Source organism: Dermacentor silvarum, chromosome 7 (genome assembly GCF_013339745.2).
Source record: "Dermacentor silvarum isolate Dsil-2018 chromosome 7, BIME_Dsil_1.4, whole genome shotgun sequence".
NCBI lineage: Eukaryota > Metazoa > Arthropoda > Arachnida > Ixodida > Ixodidae > Dermacentor > Dermacentor silvarum.
The window spans coordinates 15,703,856-15,721,248 of NC_051160.1; the positions used below are offsets into that span (position 1 = coordinate 15,703,856).

The following is a 17,393-nucleotide window of genomic DNA, read 5'->3' on the forward strand; positions in this document are numbered from 1 at the left end:
TACCCTAGCTTTCTCTTTGCCATTTATAGAATACCTAATCATTTTAGAAGACCGACCTCACAAGCAGTCGCAGCAGAGTGCTACGACGTGCACGCATTGTTGCAGTTCTTACGGGCAGCAAGCCTGCACGAGCGACTCTATAGCACCGACTAGTGTAAACTGATGTATCCTGTGCTGTGAACCGCAGTGACTGTGTTCTCTCTCGCTCTGTATTTCCTCTCATCTTTCTGCGTCCCCGCCTGCCCAATGTAGGGTAGCAAACGGGATTATTGTTCTGGTTAATAGTCCCGTCCTTACTCTCTTAAATTTCTCTCTCTCTCTCTGCTGCTCTCACCTTTTACCATGAATAAGTTATCTCAATCATTCACGCAGACATACAAGCTATATACAGTCAGTCGAACCCAGATATATCGAACCCACATTAACGAATAATTGTGTATAACGAACAGCATTACAATCCCCTTGAAAATTTTTGTATAGAATCTTTATTTTATATATCGAATCACCTATACATCGAACTTTTTTTGTGATCCCCTTCATATTCGATATATCCGGGTTCGAATGTATACCGAATCTGAAGAAGATCACAAAAAAAAGTTCGATATGTCTCGATGTATCAAATAAAAATTGTATACAAAGAAGTTTGAAGGGAATTTCACTGCCGTTCGTTGTACACAATGATTCGTTATACGCGGGTTCGATGTATCCGGGTTCCACTGCACATATATACTATGCACCTGCAGGAACGCCGCGTGGTCGGTCTCCTTGAGCGCCTCGATGCAGAACTGCAGCAGCGCGGTGGTCCTCTGCAGCGTCACGGTGCAGTTGGCCAGCTGTCCCTTGAGCGCCTTCAGCTTGGCCTCGCGCTCGCGCCGCGCGAACGCCAGCAGCTCGCGGCGGCGGGCCTCCAGGGCCTCGGCCAGGGCGTCGCACTGCGCCGAAATCTGGGCCTCGAACGCCAAGCAGTTCTCCTGCAACCAACACAAAAAGGGAGTCATCAATCGTTTGTCGAGGGACTGCAATTGAAGAACATGTGAATGAAGGACAAATGAAGATCTATAGAGGCCGTCTATAAACCGGTCTGTATAGGGTTTATTGTCTATTTAGAGATTCCGTAAATGAATAATTAGTCAATAAGGAGTGTGAGATGATGTCCGTAAAGAGTATAAGATATTCTACAGAGATCTGCATATAAATATCCCATGAACGATAGTCGATAAAAAAAATTGTAAGACAGTAAGTCATTTGACCGTCTACAGAATTTATCTATAGCCATTCTATAGACAATGCTAAATGAAAAGTTGTAAGGCCATAATTATGTCCACATACTGTACAGTGTCTAGAATTTGTCTATAGAAGTCCGTAGATTTTGTTTATAGACAGTCTATCAATCATATAGCCAAATGTAAATTGGCTTTCAATAGACTGTCTAAAGAAATTCTGTAAGGGGCTGTAGGCCTCTCTCAGACTCCTCCTTCGCGCTTCCAAGAGTGGGCGAGGGATGAAAGGAAACGCTCACTTTACGTAACCATGTACGTAATCTTTACGTAACCATCCTAACCCGCATCCTATCTTCCTCATTCTACATGGTCGTTTACACGTTCGCCAAAAGGTAACCACGCTTCTTCGCCACGGACACTGGAATCCACTGGAATATATGCGCTGAATGCTCGCGAATAAACGTAAAACCACGCACACATTTCACTTTCTTTCTGGCGTAATGAACGTGCCAATATTTCGGTGCAGTCGTGGGCAAGAAATAAAGCGCATAGCAGCTGCGAGAGCCTAAGCATTTCGCTTAGTGTATAACGCTCGTCGGGTGAATGCCAGCGTTGAAACGTTCCTTGAATTCCACCGCCTTGCAACGGATCGCGGCTACCGGCAGGCATTCGCGTTCGCAAATTCAATACGCGCCTTTGCGATGGCTGACTCGAGCGTGGCTGGGTATGATGGCTAGCTCCGCCGTCATAAAATGAAGGCGAAAAAAAGAAACAGGAGCAATAAACATCTGAAATATTTTTAACATCATACAGTTAAGGCGATAATAATCGGTGCGCACTTGTACGATCTACGGAGCACTGCGTTGGCCATGATATGTCCTTGCTACTCGCGGTATATATAAGCCGGGTGAAACGGTATGAAGTAGTGCGTAATATAAATAAATGCAGAAATGGTCTATAAACACTGCTAGGTGCGATATCACTCATCAGTTTCACAACAGCTTCGGTTTGCTGTGACAGGCAAATACACTCCAGAAACGGTGCGTTTCTGATGAACGCCATTCGACGCTAGGAACATCGATACATAAATAACAGGGACCGTCCACGAGAAAGCAATCAATAAATGTCGCTAAGAATGTAATACGAGTGTCACACTGCGTACTTTTGATCGCGATCGAGCCCGATACGGATCGAATTGCTCAATCTGCGGAAGGGAGCAAATTTCGATCCAGATCGAAAGTGGCCGTGTGACACTGATATTACTCACATTATTTCCGCATAAGAAGTCCGGTCAGTAAAGTTGACCTTTGAATTCGGTAGCGAGACATCCCGTTCTTGAGCTCTGAAGCCAAACACAAGCTTGCAACCGAAGCGCAAATCATCTGCGCAATGCAGTGAAAGTAACACCGTAGGGGCGAGTCGCAAACTAACCAGGCCCCTACGTGTTACTTTCACTGCAATGCGCAGGTGCTTTGCGCTTCGATTGCAAGCTTGTGTTTTGCTTCGAGTTCAAGAACGGATGTCGAAACAACAGTCGTTTTGTGTGTCCACCTTTGCCCACGCTGCATCGCACAGTTTTACTTGAAGCTAAGCAGGTGAAGTGAGTTTCCAATAAAATACCGAAGTAAATAAAAAAAAATAGAAAAAAAGGTGCCTCCACAAAGGAAGTCTTCATACACTGAAAAAAAAAATGCAATTAACAAGGCCAGAAAAAAAAAAAATTCAGTCGCACGTGGTGGAGGAACAGGCGAACACAACCCCTGGTCCCATATACTGAAGTATGACGTAGAAGCAAACGAGAAATGAGATCGCAGCAAGATGACTCTCGCGCTGGCGTCCTGGCAGTGTACACACCTATGCCAATCAGAGTGTTTTAGGCGGTTATTATTCCGTATGGAATGCGCATCGAGTGAAAATCACACGCATGGGGGGGGGTATCGTATTGGGGTGTCGTAGTATGGGGGGTATCGTGAGGGTATCGTAGTATGTAGTCCGTATCGGCGTCCTACTGCGCCTATACGGGAAAGAATGACTTGGAAAAGGGAAGTATGTACTGCCGTGTGCCTATTGATGTCGCCTATATTAGGTGGAAACAGCGACATCATATATCGAGAGAAATCGCGGCGATAGTGAAACAGGCAAGTTGCGCGGAAATTGAATATGAAAAAATAAAAGAAAGAACGGAAGAAAGAAAGAAAGGAAACAGCACGTTTCGAAAGGAGAATACAGCGATACCACTAGCGAAGTGTCAATGGTTGCTTTTGCGTATGACGACCGCCGCCGCATACAACCGGGAGCCTGGACGGACGCTCATTACCAGCGCTCAGGACGAAACAGTAAGTGCGCCTTCGTGTCAGCTTTCTTTTATTTTTACTTCCCCTCGAAAGTGCAGTCGGACGTCGTCTTAGTAACAATTCGCGCCACGAGAGAGAGAGAACACGACGCCAGGAGGAGACACGCGAGTGAAACAGAGTCGCACGCATCGACCGCGCTCGGGGGAAAACAGGCAGCGCACATTAGACGTGCCAGTCTCCTAATGAGCAGCGGGGGCTGCTGAAGACGACGGCACGCTCTCTCGCTTGTCCATCTGGTCGCGCCCCAACCCCCTGGCTTCGAGCTCACGCGGCTCGGCGATTGTTATTAACACCGCGCGCGAAAGGGGGGGGGGGGCTGGCCTCGCGGGTCATTAAAGCGCGCGAAAACGCGCGCAGCGACGCCAGCCTCCCCCTCACCCTCACCCCCCGTGGCGCTGGGGACAGCGCGCGCGCGCGCGCTCTCGGTGGAACCTAGCTGCAGCGCTGCGCAAGCTTACCGTCGGCTAATCCAAAGACAGAGCCCTCGAACGACGGGATCCCCCGATCGGCTACCGTCCTTGCATATGCTGACCAATCACGTCATACTAGATGCAATGACGAGAAAGAAAGACGACCGGAAAATGACAGGAAGACGAACGAAATGGACACCGCGCTTGCGGTGTCCGTTTCGCGCGTCATAGTATTACAAGACTATATGACGAAGATAAATGATAGGCCATGACATGCGTGTCATGTAGGTCATGAAACAGCCGCCTGTACGTCTTCGTAGCTCTCCGTGGTAGTTTCGTTTTAACTTGGTAGGCTCTCCGCACACTGCTTCGCATAACATCGATCCCCACAGGGCGCTGGATCTTCCGGCTTTTTCCCGCGTCATTGCGCCATTATATTTAAGTACCAAACTAGTCCAGCTAGGCCTCGGTACAATTTAACGACCACGTCGGCCCGACGGCAATACGGACGAGGCGACGGCGGCCAATCGCCGATACCGTCCTTACGCGAGTTCGGCTTCACTAATTCAACGCTTCACCGATCAGCCACGGCGCCTCCAGCTGCGGCCTCAACCACGCTGCACGGTGAGAAGACCATGTGCGGGGCATCACTGCGCTGGTTGAGGGAAATGGGGAGAAATGAGGGGCCGCACGTCGTCGCTGCTGACGACACTCCCGGGATGGGGATGTATGTTGAAGGGAGGAGTGGGGATGACAAAAGAGAGGAGGGACAACGAACCCCGCCTCTCCCGCGCGTAAACGACACAATGAATACGGACGACGAGACGAACGAACGCGGAATGAGACGGAAATGGCCGCGGCGAAGAAAAGAAAACTAAATGGCGCGCGCGGCGCTGCTTTATTTAGGGTGCCACGGGACGCGTATAAGGAGCGGTCGAGGAAGAGTGACCCGAGGCGATCGGGGAAGAATTTAGGGAAAGGCCGAAAGGGGGGGGGGGGAGGACTTGGGGAAAGGCCGCCAGGAACGGCTCAGCGTGTTACAGGAAAATAGACGAAAAACGGTTGCGAGGGAAAGAGCGTACGCTTATACGTACAGAAACGTGCCTCGCCGTGAAAGACGAGTTCTAATAGTGAGAAATGCGAGCAACCTTTTTTGTTCTCTTCACGTCCCGCGATTATAAAATCGAGAATGATGCGCGGGGTAAACAAATGTTTCACGGTGCCGATTGAGAAAGCGATTCAATTTCGAATTCTACACTGTGTACTGCCGAGGGTATAAATAAAGAAGAATTAATGCGAGGAAAGAATAGCAGCCCAGCAGTAGTAGATTTGCGAGGAAATGTCATTGGCACTCCTTACGTAGTCGCAAATTTATAACGCTTTTGTTTAGTAAAGATAATCGCACACGCAGCTATAGAGCATTGGCACTTGCAGACAACCCTGCCCATGTATTACTTAGCGTAACTGAGTACCTACGTCGTACAATAATAATTTTAGCGCAAAAACAAACAAACACACACACACACACACACACACACACACACACACACACACACACACACACACACACACACACACACACACACACACACACACACACACACACACACACACACACACACACACACACACACACACACACACACACACACACACACACACACACACCAACAGAGAGGAGAGGCCATAAAGCCCGGACGAATGTTCGCTGTGATCGTGTCCTCCCTTCTCTGTGATCGTGTTTTTTTTTTCTTAAATTCATAATTGTTCGACATGCACCAACTATCCCAACAGCAAGTACTACTAATGTCGTCTCAAACAATGGCATAGCCAGGAATTGTTTTCGGGGGGCACCCACTTGACCCGGGAAGAGAACGTGGGGGTATAGAAGGGAGGGGGTACAGTGAAATTTCTGTACACAGAAATTTCAAGGGGGGAAAGGGTGAGGGCAGGTGCCCGGTGTGGAGGCTAGAGATACTTCTTGCAGTGGCTGCGTCCGCCCTTAGAAATAGTTAGATGTTCTTGATCACAATTTTGCGAAACTGTTTTTTATAAGGGCTCAGTGTTGAATGAAAAAAGTGTTTATCCTTAGAAACAAAGAACCTGTCGTATACGTAATGGCTATCTAATGCGTTGTTGTAGATCAATTTGCTTTTCGTTGCGTTTCTTTTCGGGTTTTTCATTGGCAGCCCGTCACGGCAGCCTCACGAACGCCTTTGGGGCGCAGCGAAGCATGAGACGGAACGCGCGGAGTGATACATTTTCGTCACCGAACTTCTTGCGTAGCTTCCGCACCATTCCACCTGATGTCTGAAACTGAGTATAGCTCCGCGTAAGGCTCCGTACTTAATATAGTGACCATTCGAAGGCCACGCTTAGCTACACAACGGGCGACATTCTGCAAAAGATCGACTACTCGTATAAACGCGCAAGCGAGTGCGCATTTTCCCGCTAATCGGCAATGCTGGCGAACGCACCTATTTTCCCTTAACGTTCCCAATTTCCCGCTGCAACGGCCGCGGATGATGATGACCGCGCGGGGTCTGTGACCCGACGACTCCCTCCCAGAGCATGCCGCTGCCGGGACGCCGCGTGGCCAGGGAGCGTCGCTCCTAAAAAATTCATCGCACTTCCGTCATGGCCGCCGCTCGGAAACGGAACGCCAGGACAAACGCGCGCAGCTATCGGCGCTTCAACTACGCACCACGTGCAGCCGTCTGTCTGCTGATGTAGCCTTAACTGCCCGCCACTAATATTTCATGACGATCATCAGACATCGAAGTTCCCAGTCTCCTGGGATGTACAGAGGAAGTACTTTCACTGACACAAGGAAGAGAGAGAGAGAGAGATTGTGAAGAGGAAGAGAAGTTTCTTTTCGGTTTAGGGAAATGATGAGGTACAAACCCGTCACGGTTTTTATTGTGATATTCCTCTCAAGTAAACCTCTCGAACCAGAGATCGATGGACATAGAGGGTATGTACGGTTCAACTGCGTCTGTTTGTCACGGCAAGTCACACTGGAACACTTTGCGCCGGTCCGATAATTCTCACAAATAAGATACTCCTCCGCTTCGTTGCATCTCTCCCCGTTCGAATTCCCGGGCCTGCCTCCGAGTGGCACTGCCAATGTACGAACCACAACGCCCATTGTTCTATGAGCATACAACTTCACGCAAAAAAAGCTGCTGGCCCGTAAACCGTGTCCATAGCATAGTGCCAAGTGCACGCACGGAAAGACACAGTCCACTTGACCTGATCTTGCGGGCCATTCACATTACAAATATTAATGTTATAACGTCCGCACTGAATCTTCACCAAATATTTTTACGTGCCTACAGCTACGCCATGTAGTTGGCCCGCGGACTAACGCTGCGTGTGCGTCTCGCGCAACGAAGGCACGTTTAACCTTCCTCACAGGCACTGACCTCAATGCGACGCCTTGTTGCAGGTTGCAGTGTGTTTTGTGTACGTTCCGTTCCGGTAACGTGCACTCTGCATGCAGTAAGACCTCGTTACAACGAAGTTGAAGGGGGAGCCTGAATTACTTCGTTATATCCATTATTTCGTTTGATACCGTTTCGTTCTAACAAGGTTTGACTGTATTTTCATTTTTCGTCATACTCCCATCCGGAGCAGCATGCAAGGCACACCTCTCCCGAAATCATTCACCAGCTCTTCTCTCTCTAACGCACGTTCTACAGCGAGTCTCATTGCTGGATCAAAGCACCAAGCGCATTCGCGTTTCATTCTAGTCCCAACGACACGTGCCCCGGTCCCGTATAGTTCGGCGACCACGCGTGCAGCGTAGCTTATCGCAGGAGGGCACGCGAAACAGACTAAACGTATTAGGGACGGCAGTGTCTTCGTCCAGGAGGTACATATACGCTGCTACATATACTGCTGCACTCGATTGTCAGCGCAGGAAAAACGACGAAGAGAGACGAGCACTATACTCCTGCACGCGCACGGAATCGAGCGCTCTCTTCTCTAGCAAGCTGCGCGTGTCCTTCCTCGGCCGATGCCCGTTTTCACCGCTCTACATACTGGAGCAGGGGAGGAGATGCCTGGAGCCATCAAGCCGATCCCCAGCGCCGACTGCTGGTGCTGCATGCGCGGCTCGGAGGTGAAGCCGTGTGCTCACGGAATGCAGCATCGGCGACGACACGTGGTGGGAGGCAAAGAGGAAGGAGGAGGGGGGGATGGAGGACACGCCGGAATGTGCCGTCGCGCAAAGTTGTCCGCGGCTCGTCTCGGCTCGGCTCTGCGAAAAAGCCCGCGCGGCGGCGGAGAACGGGGACCTTGGAATGCCAGTCGATTTGCTCAGCCCCCCCCCCCCCCCCCCCCCTTCCCTCGCTTTGCCGTCGGCGGGTCATTGCCGAGAGGTGTTGTGCGCTGCGCGCATATGGGAGGGAAAGGGGGGGGGGGGGGGCGAAACAACGGTTCGCGGTTCATGTATGGCGAAGGGCATGGAATGACAAAACCACGGACGCGTGTTCTCGCGTCCGAGCTCACGCATTTTTCTTTGTTTTTTTTTTTTGTTGTTTTACGTCATAGCCGGGGTTGTCAAGAATGATTTCGGGTATCGCCGAATGCGACGCCCGCAACCGACGAGACGGGAGGAGTGAAAGTATTACAATATTTTTTTATAAGGCAAGGGAGTGTGGAAGTATTCCGAATATTTGTAAGAAATACTGCGAAGTACAGTCAACTGCAAAAGTTAACGGAACGTGCGAACTGAGAAAAATATCTCCGCTGGCCTCGGAGCTCGATGTCATCAGGAGAGAGAGAGAGAGAGAGAGTGAGAGAGAGAGAGGTTTATATTTGAACGAAGAAGTTGCAATATATGCAAGACATGTCTCTCGCAGTTCCGTATACGTAACTACGATATATTTTTAATGCACTGATGTTAGTGTTTGATAGCTTTCCCCTAGTCATACTAGTTTCGCACAAAATAAGAACACAGGGAAAGGGAAGAGAAAATCGCAGACTAAATTTACACCTGACTAGGTTCCCGGCAAAAAATATTTCGCGCGCACAAGCAACAACGGGTTACAGGTTATCACCGCGTCGCGGCTACACGAAAAAAAAAAAAATTATACGAACACTAGCTCAAGGTAACTAAGAACAACGTAAACGTATCGACAAGACGAAGAAGAACAAAAATTGGAAAAATCTTCTTAGAACGCAAGGAAAACTCCATTCAACACTTGCCCACAAGTGAAACACAGACATTTTAGTATGCAGTTAAGAGGTGAGCAAATACACTATCTGTTGCGTACCAGCTGAAACATTAATGAAGCAGACGGTGGCATTGGAGTAAAATCACTTTTAAAACTAATCCATGCGGTCCTATTTGCGCCTTAACTTGGAGTCCATGCTTGACTTGGTCAAGATAACGCATGACGTGAATGCGCCAATGGAAACAAAATGAGCGTCTTGGCTGCACGTTCACGCCAAGCGTCATCTAGATTGTGAATACGGAGGTAATAAGTATCGTTATACACTGTACGAATTCTGCTAATACCGATAGTGCTATCACAAACGATATCTTTTAAGGCGAAAGCCTTAGATCTCTATGTTTCAAGGTTGCGTTGTGACGTAAAGAAAGTCACGTGACCCAAGGAAGGCGAGAAGCTTACCAAAGCATGTCCAGCCGTGTATAAGAGATGAATAATGATTACCAAAATTAATGATTGATTAGTAATTGAATTAAGGTGGATTAGGGTGGAATAATGTAGATTAAAGACGATTAAGGTGGATTAAGGTGTATTAAGGAGGATGAAGGAATAATGTGAATATAGTGGATTAAGGTCGATTAAAGTGTATTAAGGATGATTAGGGTGGATTACGGTCAATTAAGGTGGATGAAGGAGGATTAATGTGAATTGGGGTACATTAAGTTGAATTACAGTAGGCTTTACAAGGCGTTTGCCTTCGCGTCTCTTAGGCGATAGCTAAGGGCACCTGACAAATTTTTTTTTACTTCGGCAGTCGACTATCAAAGCGGCAGTAGATTGGGAAATTGCATTCTTAAACGGACACATTTAAAACACTTAAAGAAAGGAGAGAGGGGTGGCTGCCACAAACTGCACATGGATCGGTTCGTACAGTGAAGTTCATGAGATATATGCGGGACTCCACCAATTTGACCTTGTAAGCCAGACACGACGTGCTAGCTTCAATGAAGCGCTGGTATTCAATCCCCGGACCTCGCAAGACTGCAGTATACCAAACCACAAGAAAGGTCCATGAAACCTCTATATTAGAAGCACTCTAACGTTTGCAGAACAACCTGCGGACTGGCCCTGTTAAGCTGATTTTTAATCAACGCACAGCGGAGCTTCCAATGAGATGCGCGATATTTCTCTACTTACCCCATCCTAGAGAAACCACTTCCAGTTAACACCCGTACAAACAAAGAATTTCGCATTTGGTACTTTTATTTTGAAATCGCGGGTCACAGGCGTGGTTTATAAACAGGGCGCCCAGAGGATGCCATCATTAAAGCGCCCCGAAACCCATCTCGCCGCGCAAACGAGAGGGCAATTTCAAGGCAGAACCGGCGCGCTGAGATAAAAACGCGTTCGGAGACGCTAAGTGCTGGCGCCCACGGTATAAACGGCCGTTAATTGGTTCTGACGGAGGATTCGAGAACAATCGAGTTACCCGGACGGGTCGACTACAAGAGAGAAGCCCACAAATTGCGAAGCCACGGTTGTCGGGGGCCTGCGCGCGACTGCGATATCGTAGGTGCTTATCGAAAATCAAATTAGACCTAAGCACTGACTGAAAGGAAGCTAACGTTTTATACCGAGCACGACAACTGTTGTAGGATATAGTTAATAATATATATAAGCGATGTTAAGATAGCCGTTTAACATTTGACGGGCTCTTAATAACTGGGTGAACTTTCATTATACTATTCCAATATTTATTTATTTATTTATTTATTTATTTATTTATTTATTTATTTATTATTTATATGCTCTAAGGGCCCTGTATAGGGCATAACATAGGTGAGGAGAAGGGGGGCGGGCGGGAGCAAACAACAATTAGTTCATCACTAATAGGTCATTTAATGCATAACACACTTAACAAGTTATACAAAATCAAGGAGGAGGCTGGCAGATGGAGTAGCACACTATGGTATAAACGTTACAGAAAGTGACTGAAGATAGGCTGGCCTACGATTCGCTAGATGGGCCTATCTTTGTCCAAAGCAAAGACTGGTTGAAGATAGGTCCACCTGTAGAAACGTACGCCAGCATTTCTGAATATATATATATATATATATATATATATATATATATAAAGTTGCAGCAGGTTGCATTCAAAGAAAGCCAATGAGGTCGGATAATCTTTTGTGAATTTTCTAGTTAGTCCTCATTATTAAAGAGTATTCAAATGTTCATCTGGTATAAATCCAGTCATGTTGCGTTTTTCTCGTACAAGCAATTGAATCCCCTGCTCCAAGCACGCGCGCAAGTTTATTACAGATTGCAGCCATTATGAGGAAGGAAAAAAAAAACAAAGTATTCCTTCCACCATTGCTGACGGAATGTCGAGAATCCCGTCAATCTTGCTAGTGCCTTGCGCAAAGTTGCTCGTGTGCAGCGATTGTCAGCACATCGAAGTGAAATGGAGGCACCCTTAGTAAAGCCAGGGGATTCAACCTACAGTACTGTCACGTTGTCGTGCGACGGTCAAAGAATCAGACCGTGACAACCAACTGAGAGTCACGAAACTAAGCCGTTATTGGGCTGAACTTGAGCCCACAAGAACCAGTTACAGTCAATCACAGTGGCGAGCAAGGAGGTTAAAAATCAAAAATAAAATAAAAATAAACCCTCCTTCGTTGCGAGCAGAGGGGTAGATCGTAGAAATTTGATTCCACAGCTCAAACGCGTCGGCTATCTGTGCGTCATTATAAGAGAAGTGCACGATTTGTGCTTTATCTTGTACCACAACGATAATCGTCATCTATCCGGCCCGCATTTCCTTTCTTTAACGCTGCGCGTCCGGTAACTTTCAGGCCACGAACGTCATTCGCGTCATCAGCGTGACGTAGCATTATCGACAGGAAAGTAGCGAGCGCAGAGTTTTCAAGAGGAAACGAAAGCAAGGCAGATGACGATTACGCTTGTGAGATAAGATAAGCGCCAACGGGTGCAAACTTTTCGGGAGAGTTACGTTCGCGCGTGCAATCAGATTACAGGCGCAATATGCTGTCGCCACGGGATCGGCAACAAGGCTCGATAAAGTTCGATATACTTGAAGGCGCGTTTTGTGCCGTACGACAACACGAAAACATTGCGACAGTGTTTCGCGGTGGAAAGCGGCCACTGGAAAAACACAATGTATACATGTGTCAATATACCTACAGCTTCATGTCGGCGGCTCCCCCCTCATTTTTTTTTTTTTTCGTTGTCATTATTGGGCAGAACTGGCGAACTGGCGCAAACAAACCACGTACACAAATACTTACGAATGTTCCTGAATTCCGCATGTCCCCCCCCCCCCCCCTCCCTTCCCCCATTTCTTTCTTTCTTTCTTTCTTTCTTTCTTTCTTTCTTTCTTTCTTTTTGAAGACTCGTTCCTGTTTGCTCCAACTCTACAGTAGCACATACCTAACCACCATATATCTTTAATATATTCCTAGTGCCCTGTGAGCTCGTCCGTTTTTTTTTCTTTATATCAGCACGCTTCGATAAGCGTACCTCTAGCCGAGAGTCGGCAACGCCCGTCGTTTCCTACCGTCCGTTCTGTCTTAAGTACTGGCGGTGATTTCCGTCAGATTGGGAAAATGTTCATTACAGAGGCAGAAAGAAGAAGACGGACGTGCTCTTATTTCTCCTTTGCGATCTACTCTGCGCGCAGGTCATCCCTTCAAGGATGCCAGTACGCCCCCTTCCTCGACTGATGTTGCTTCCGGTGAAGCCTCCCTCGACACAGCCACCAGTGTGCGATCATTCCGGAAGCAATGGCCGTCTCGAGTTTCCTTTTTTTTTCCTTTATTTTTTCACATCTTCGAATAAGCGGCAGTAAGTGAGCGAGCAAAAGGAAGGTCGCCCTAGCGATGTTTTGCGGCCGGAGTAGCTGCAGTTGAGAAGCCAAGGCATCATGCCGCTGCCCCCTCCTAAATCGGCCGGATTTGGTTACGAAAATTTGGCTATATCTATTCGCTTATGTAATTTTTATTGTAGCAACGTGATGCTAAGAGAGAGAGAGAGAGAGAAAAAAAAGAAAAGGAGCAACCCGGAATCGGTGAAGATGCATGCCAATAGTGTTTCAACATTGAGAAACAGATGAATAGATAGTTTCTCTATACACGCATGCTGGTGCGGCGCTGATAGATACACCGAATGAACACAAAAATGTACACTTTAAAAAACTGCAAGGTGGAGAAATGTTCACGCAGCAATGCTTAATTTGCATCCACAGTGATTCAAAGGATGCCATTAAAGGTCCCCCCGAAAAGCAAACACAATCCGGGGCGCAGAATTTGCGTTTCCGAGAGGACCGATGTAGCTTTGTCTCTCTCTCTCTCTCTCTCTCTCTCTCTCTATATATATATATATATATATATATATATATATATATATATGCATATAACGCACGACCATGCTACACACACACACACACACACACACACACACACATACACACACACACACACAAACACAACCGCAGCGATAGCTCAGTGTACTTCGAAATGGTGGCTAGTCGGGCAAGTTGGCACGAGGACACGGTACTGCAAACCTTAGTCCCGTCCTCACGCTGTTTGCAATACTATAGCCTACACTGACTATGGCGTTGCGCAGACAAGCTCGATGTCGCGGGTTCGATCCCGGTCAGGCCGGTTCGGGAGGACAGCCGAAAAGTGCTATATACACATCGGCGATCGTGACGGCAGCGCGCGGAACGTGCCGCGAAAGGGTGGCGCCACTGTACCATGTACGCTGCTGCGCCTCAGCCACCGCGAGGATATCTGCCTGCAGCTCCGCACTCGAGAACCGTGGGGTGCCGTAGATGCAATATCCGGCGGCGCACGTGGCTGGAAGCGCACTGTTTGCGACTCCGCTGAGTCACGGCGCAGGGAGTGAGCGCGCGTCCACCCCATGCACCACCCCGCGCTTTTGCCCAGAGACGGTGCATCCGGTCCGCAGCCGCCACGACCGTCCGAGAAAGGGGGCCACCGACGCCAGGTTGGTGACCTCGGCGCCATGACTGCATGCGGCGCTCTCTCTTTCCTGTCGGGACTCGCACGAGAGCGGATTCAATCACGCACGACCCAGACGCTGCCGCGCAGTTACTCGTTCGCGACGTGCACAAACCTTTCGGAGCAGGCCTAAAACCTATCGAAGCGCGTTGGCGCGAAATCATATCATACAGTCGAACCCGGATATATCGAATCTGAAGGTGATCACAAAAAAAGTTCGATATATAGGTAATTCGATATATAAAATAAAAATTTATATAAAATTTTTCAAGGGGATCTTACTGCTGTTCGTTATACACAATAATTCGTTATATGTGGATTCGATATATCCGGGTTCAATTGCATGCCCACGCTTAAAGCGACACTATAAAAAAAAAGAAAGCTGAGCCAAGCTGTTAACAGTGTTAACAAAATAGTATTCAACAATACTAAAAACCGGCACTCCTAGCGCGAGAGGAGGCCTCGCTGTGACGTCATGCATTTTGACCGCGTTCGCATAGGCCTATAGCTATAATTTATGATCAGTAAAAGATGGGCTGAATCGTATTACAAAGCAGACACAAAAATTAGAAAGTTCTGAGAACTGTTGCTGCGCCACAACGGGCGCGGATACTAGAAAATGCTTTGAAATCTGTGACGTCATACTGACGTTTATACCGGTGCTGGGGTATCGGTGCAAAATTCAAGGAACAGAAGTTTGGCCTTCATTTTAAAGGGGCCCTGAACCACTTTTTATCGAAGTGGAGAAAGACATTTGAAGTGAAAATAGGCTAACTTCAGAAATACTTTGCCGCAAAAATACTTCAATGCGTTCAGCAGAAGCGGAGTTATTGGCCTTCAAACACGGCATCTGCTCTGCTCCCCTCCCTTTCTCAATGCCTTGCACTGCGAAGGCTACGTCGGAGTAGGGCGGGGCCACAACGCCCCGCCTTCGAAATGTCACCGTGCATGGCGTACAGTTCAAATTTCATTTTGGATGTTAACGTAGACGCCATGACTTCCGATTTCGGTGCCTATACGACGCGCTAAACGCTGTTGTCCTCGGCGAGCAGCCAGTGGACTCGTGGCGGCACCCCGCGGCGGCCGCGTTGTAGCCGACCGCAGCGACCAATAGCAGCCGCGTATTGGAATGTAACTCATTACGTAATAAGGCACACGGAAGAGAGTGAGGATCATGACTTTTGTTGAAACGAGAGCGTTTGAGAGAAAGGTGACTTCGCGCTTCGCTTGCGAGCTCCACGCACCGCGTACGACAGCAAAACTTGGCTAAGATGTTCACAGCACAGCATACGCCACCCACGGACTAAGTTATTGCACCAAGCCCGAGGGGTGAATCGGGGCCCCTTTAAAGCGATTCTAATATGTCAACGTATTACTGCGAAATGAAAGAAACCTTGTAGTTCTGAAAAAAAAATTCGCCGACGATTACGATACTCCCTAATGCGAAATTTGAGCGCAGCTCAATAAGTGGCTGGCACGGACGACCTGTCTCGTGCGGCACGTTACGAACGGAGCGAAGCGTGGCGCGACTGCCTCACTAATCAGGAGATCGCGAGAGGAAGCGCGTGGGTGACGCGTGGAAGCGATTTCAAGTAGCCGCCGCAGAAAGACCTCCGCTCATGCAGCGCTTTGCTTCCTTACAGAAGACACGCGCTACTTTGGCGCCATCTCGTAGCCATCGTCGCCGCAAAGCCCGTCTTGAGCGGCACTATGCTTTTCTTCTCACGGTTTCGCCATACCCTCCTCCTCCGCTATACGCCTCACGGTGCCGCTGCACCATCCTCTCCTGCTTTCATCCTCGCGCTCTCATCGCTATCGCCGTCTTTCATCCTCCGCTGTGCTCGTTCGCTCGCTTACGAGGGACAACGCCAATGCTCGCAGGAGGAACGGGCGCCTAAGAGCTGAGCACTAGTACTAAGACTGATAAGCCTAAAACTGGCCGCTCGAGGCACTTTGCGTGTATTCGCAGGCTTCTTTCACGCTCGGAAAAACACTTCTATGTAGCACGTATTGAGCAACAGGAAGCTGTATCGGGAGTTTTTCGTGTTGCTCTACAATTTTCTCATTGACACTTTTCATCTAATTATGATATTTGAGAAGTTGATTAATTAATTAAGACTAACTATGCAATTAGGCGGAATGCAAAAAAAATAATCTGAGTATCTCCGAGCGACGACAAACAACACTACCTTGGTTCTGTTCAGCTAAATCTCGGTGCATGATATTTAGGACACTCTGTACATGGGTCGAATTCATCTGGAAGAAACCTATACTGATTCTATAAGTGAAATGGCTAAAATGCAAAACTGCGCAATTTTTAGCGCAATCTTTCGCGCAAATGACGAAACTACGGAAACCCCAGTGGGTTGCACGTATAAAACGGGTTTACTGCAGCTTTACGAGCCGCTAAATTTGGGCCGGAAACCAATGAAAAATAAACTCCCCAAGTATATAGGCGGCGCGGCTGTTCAGCTTTCTTCGTCACGGGAAAACGATCCAGCGAATGGCCAATACTGATACGTTCATTACAAGGCCTAGGGAAATAACGAGGATCGCTAGAAGATATCATTCAAGGAGTAGATCGCCACTTCTTACTTCGAGCCCTCATATGAAGCAGGCGCCTACGGACTACATTTCGACGTGTTCCAGGGCCCAACTATAGCCGATGTCGAATTGCAATTCCCAGTTGCAGCGACATGGTCCTGATGGTATAGGAAATGGAAAGACAAATTTATTCTCAAACAGTTTCGTTTCGACGTGTTCTTGTTATTTACTCTGTTTAATTTGCATGAATCCCATTAACGCAGAACATATAGCCACACTAATACCCGTACCTGATATACATATAGAGCGATATATTCGACCGGTTGCAGTAACGTGAAATCTGGTAAAGGTTAATAGAAGGACACCGACGTGCCTGCCTCGCGAATTTCGTCGAGGAAAGAGGATTACTGAACCCGAGCCAGAGACATGAGTCTCTGGCTCGGGTTCGACCTTGGGAGCCGCATAGGCCTAGCAAGGAGCCACGCTATACTCTTCGTGACTATACGAACATCTACGGCAGAATATTGATAGAACGGTTACTGTCTTCGGGACTTCGCCAAATGCATGCCGTCGAACCTCGACCAAGAACAAAAGCGAACTTTTTTTTTTTTGCGTATAGCAGATGTCATCAGGCTTTTAAGCATTG

The 17,393-nt window shown here is 48.0% G+C and overlaps 1 protein-coding gene across 1 annotated transcript in view; it reads right to left on the minus strand.

Annotated features, from left to right (window-relative positions):
• LOC119457593 (E3 ubiquitin-protein ligase TRIM9) overlaps window positions 1-17,393 on the minus strand; it is a 209,808-nt gene that overhangs the window by 28,034 nt on the left and 164,381 nt on the right. The window contains exon 3 of the mRNA XM_037719205.2: window positions 738-971. Within this exon, the coding sequence (XP_037575133.1) occupies window positions 738-971 (234 nt within the window). The remainder of the gene's footprint in view (window positions 1-737; window positions 972-17,393) is intronic.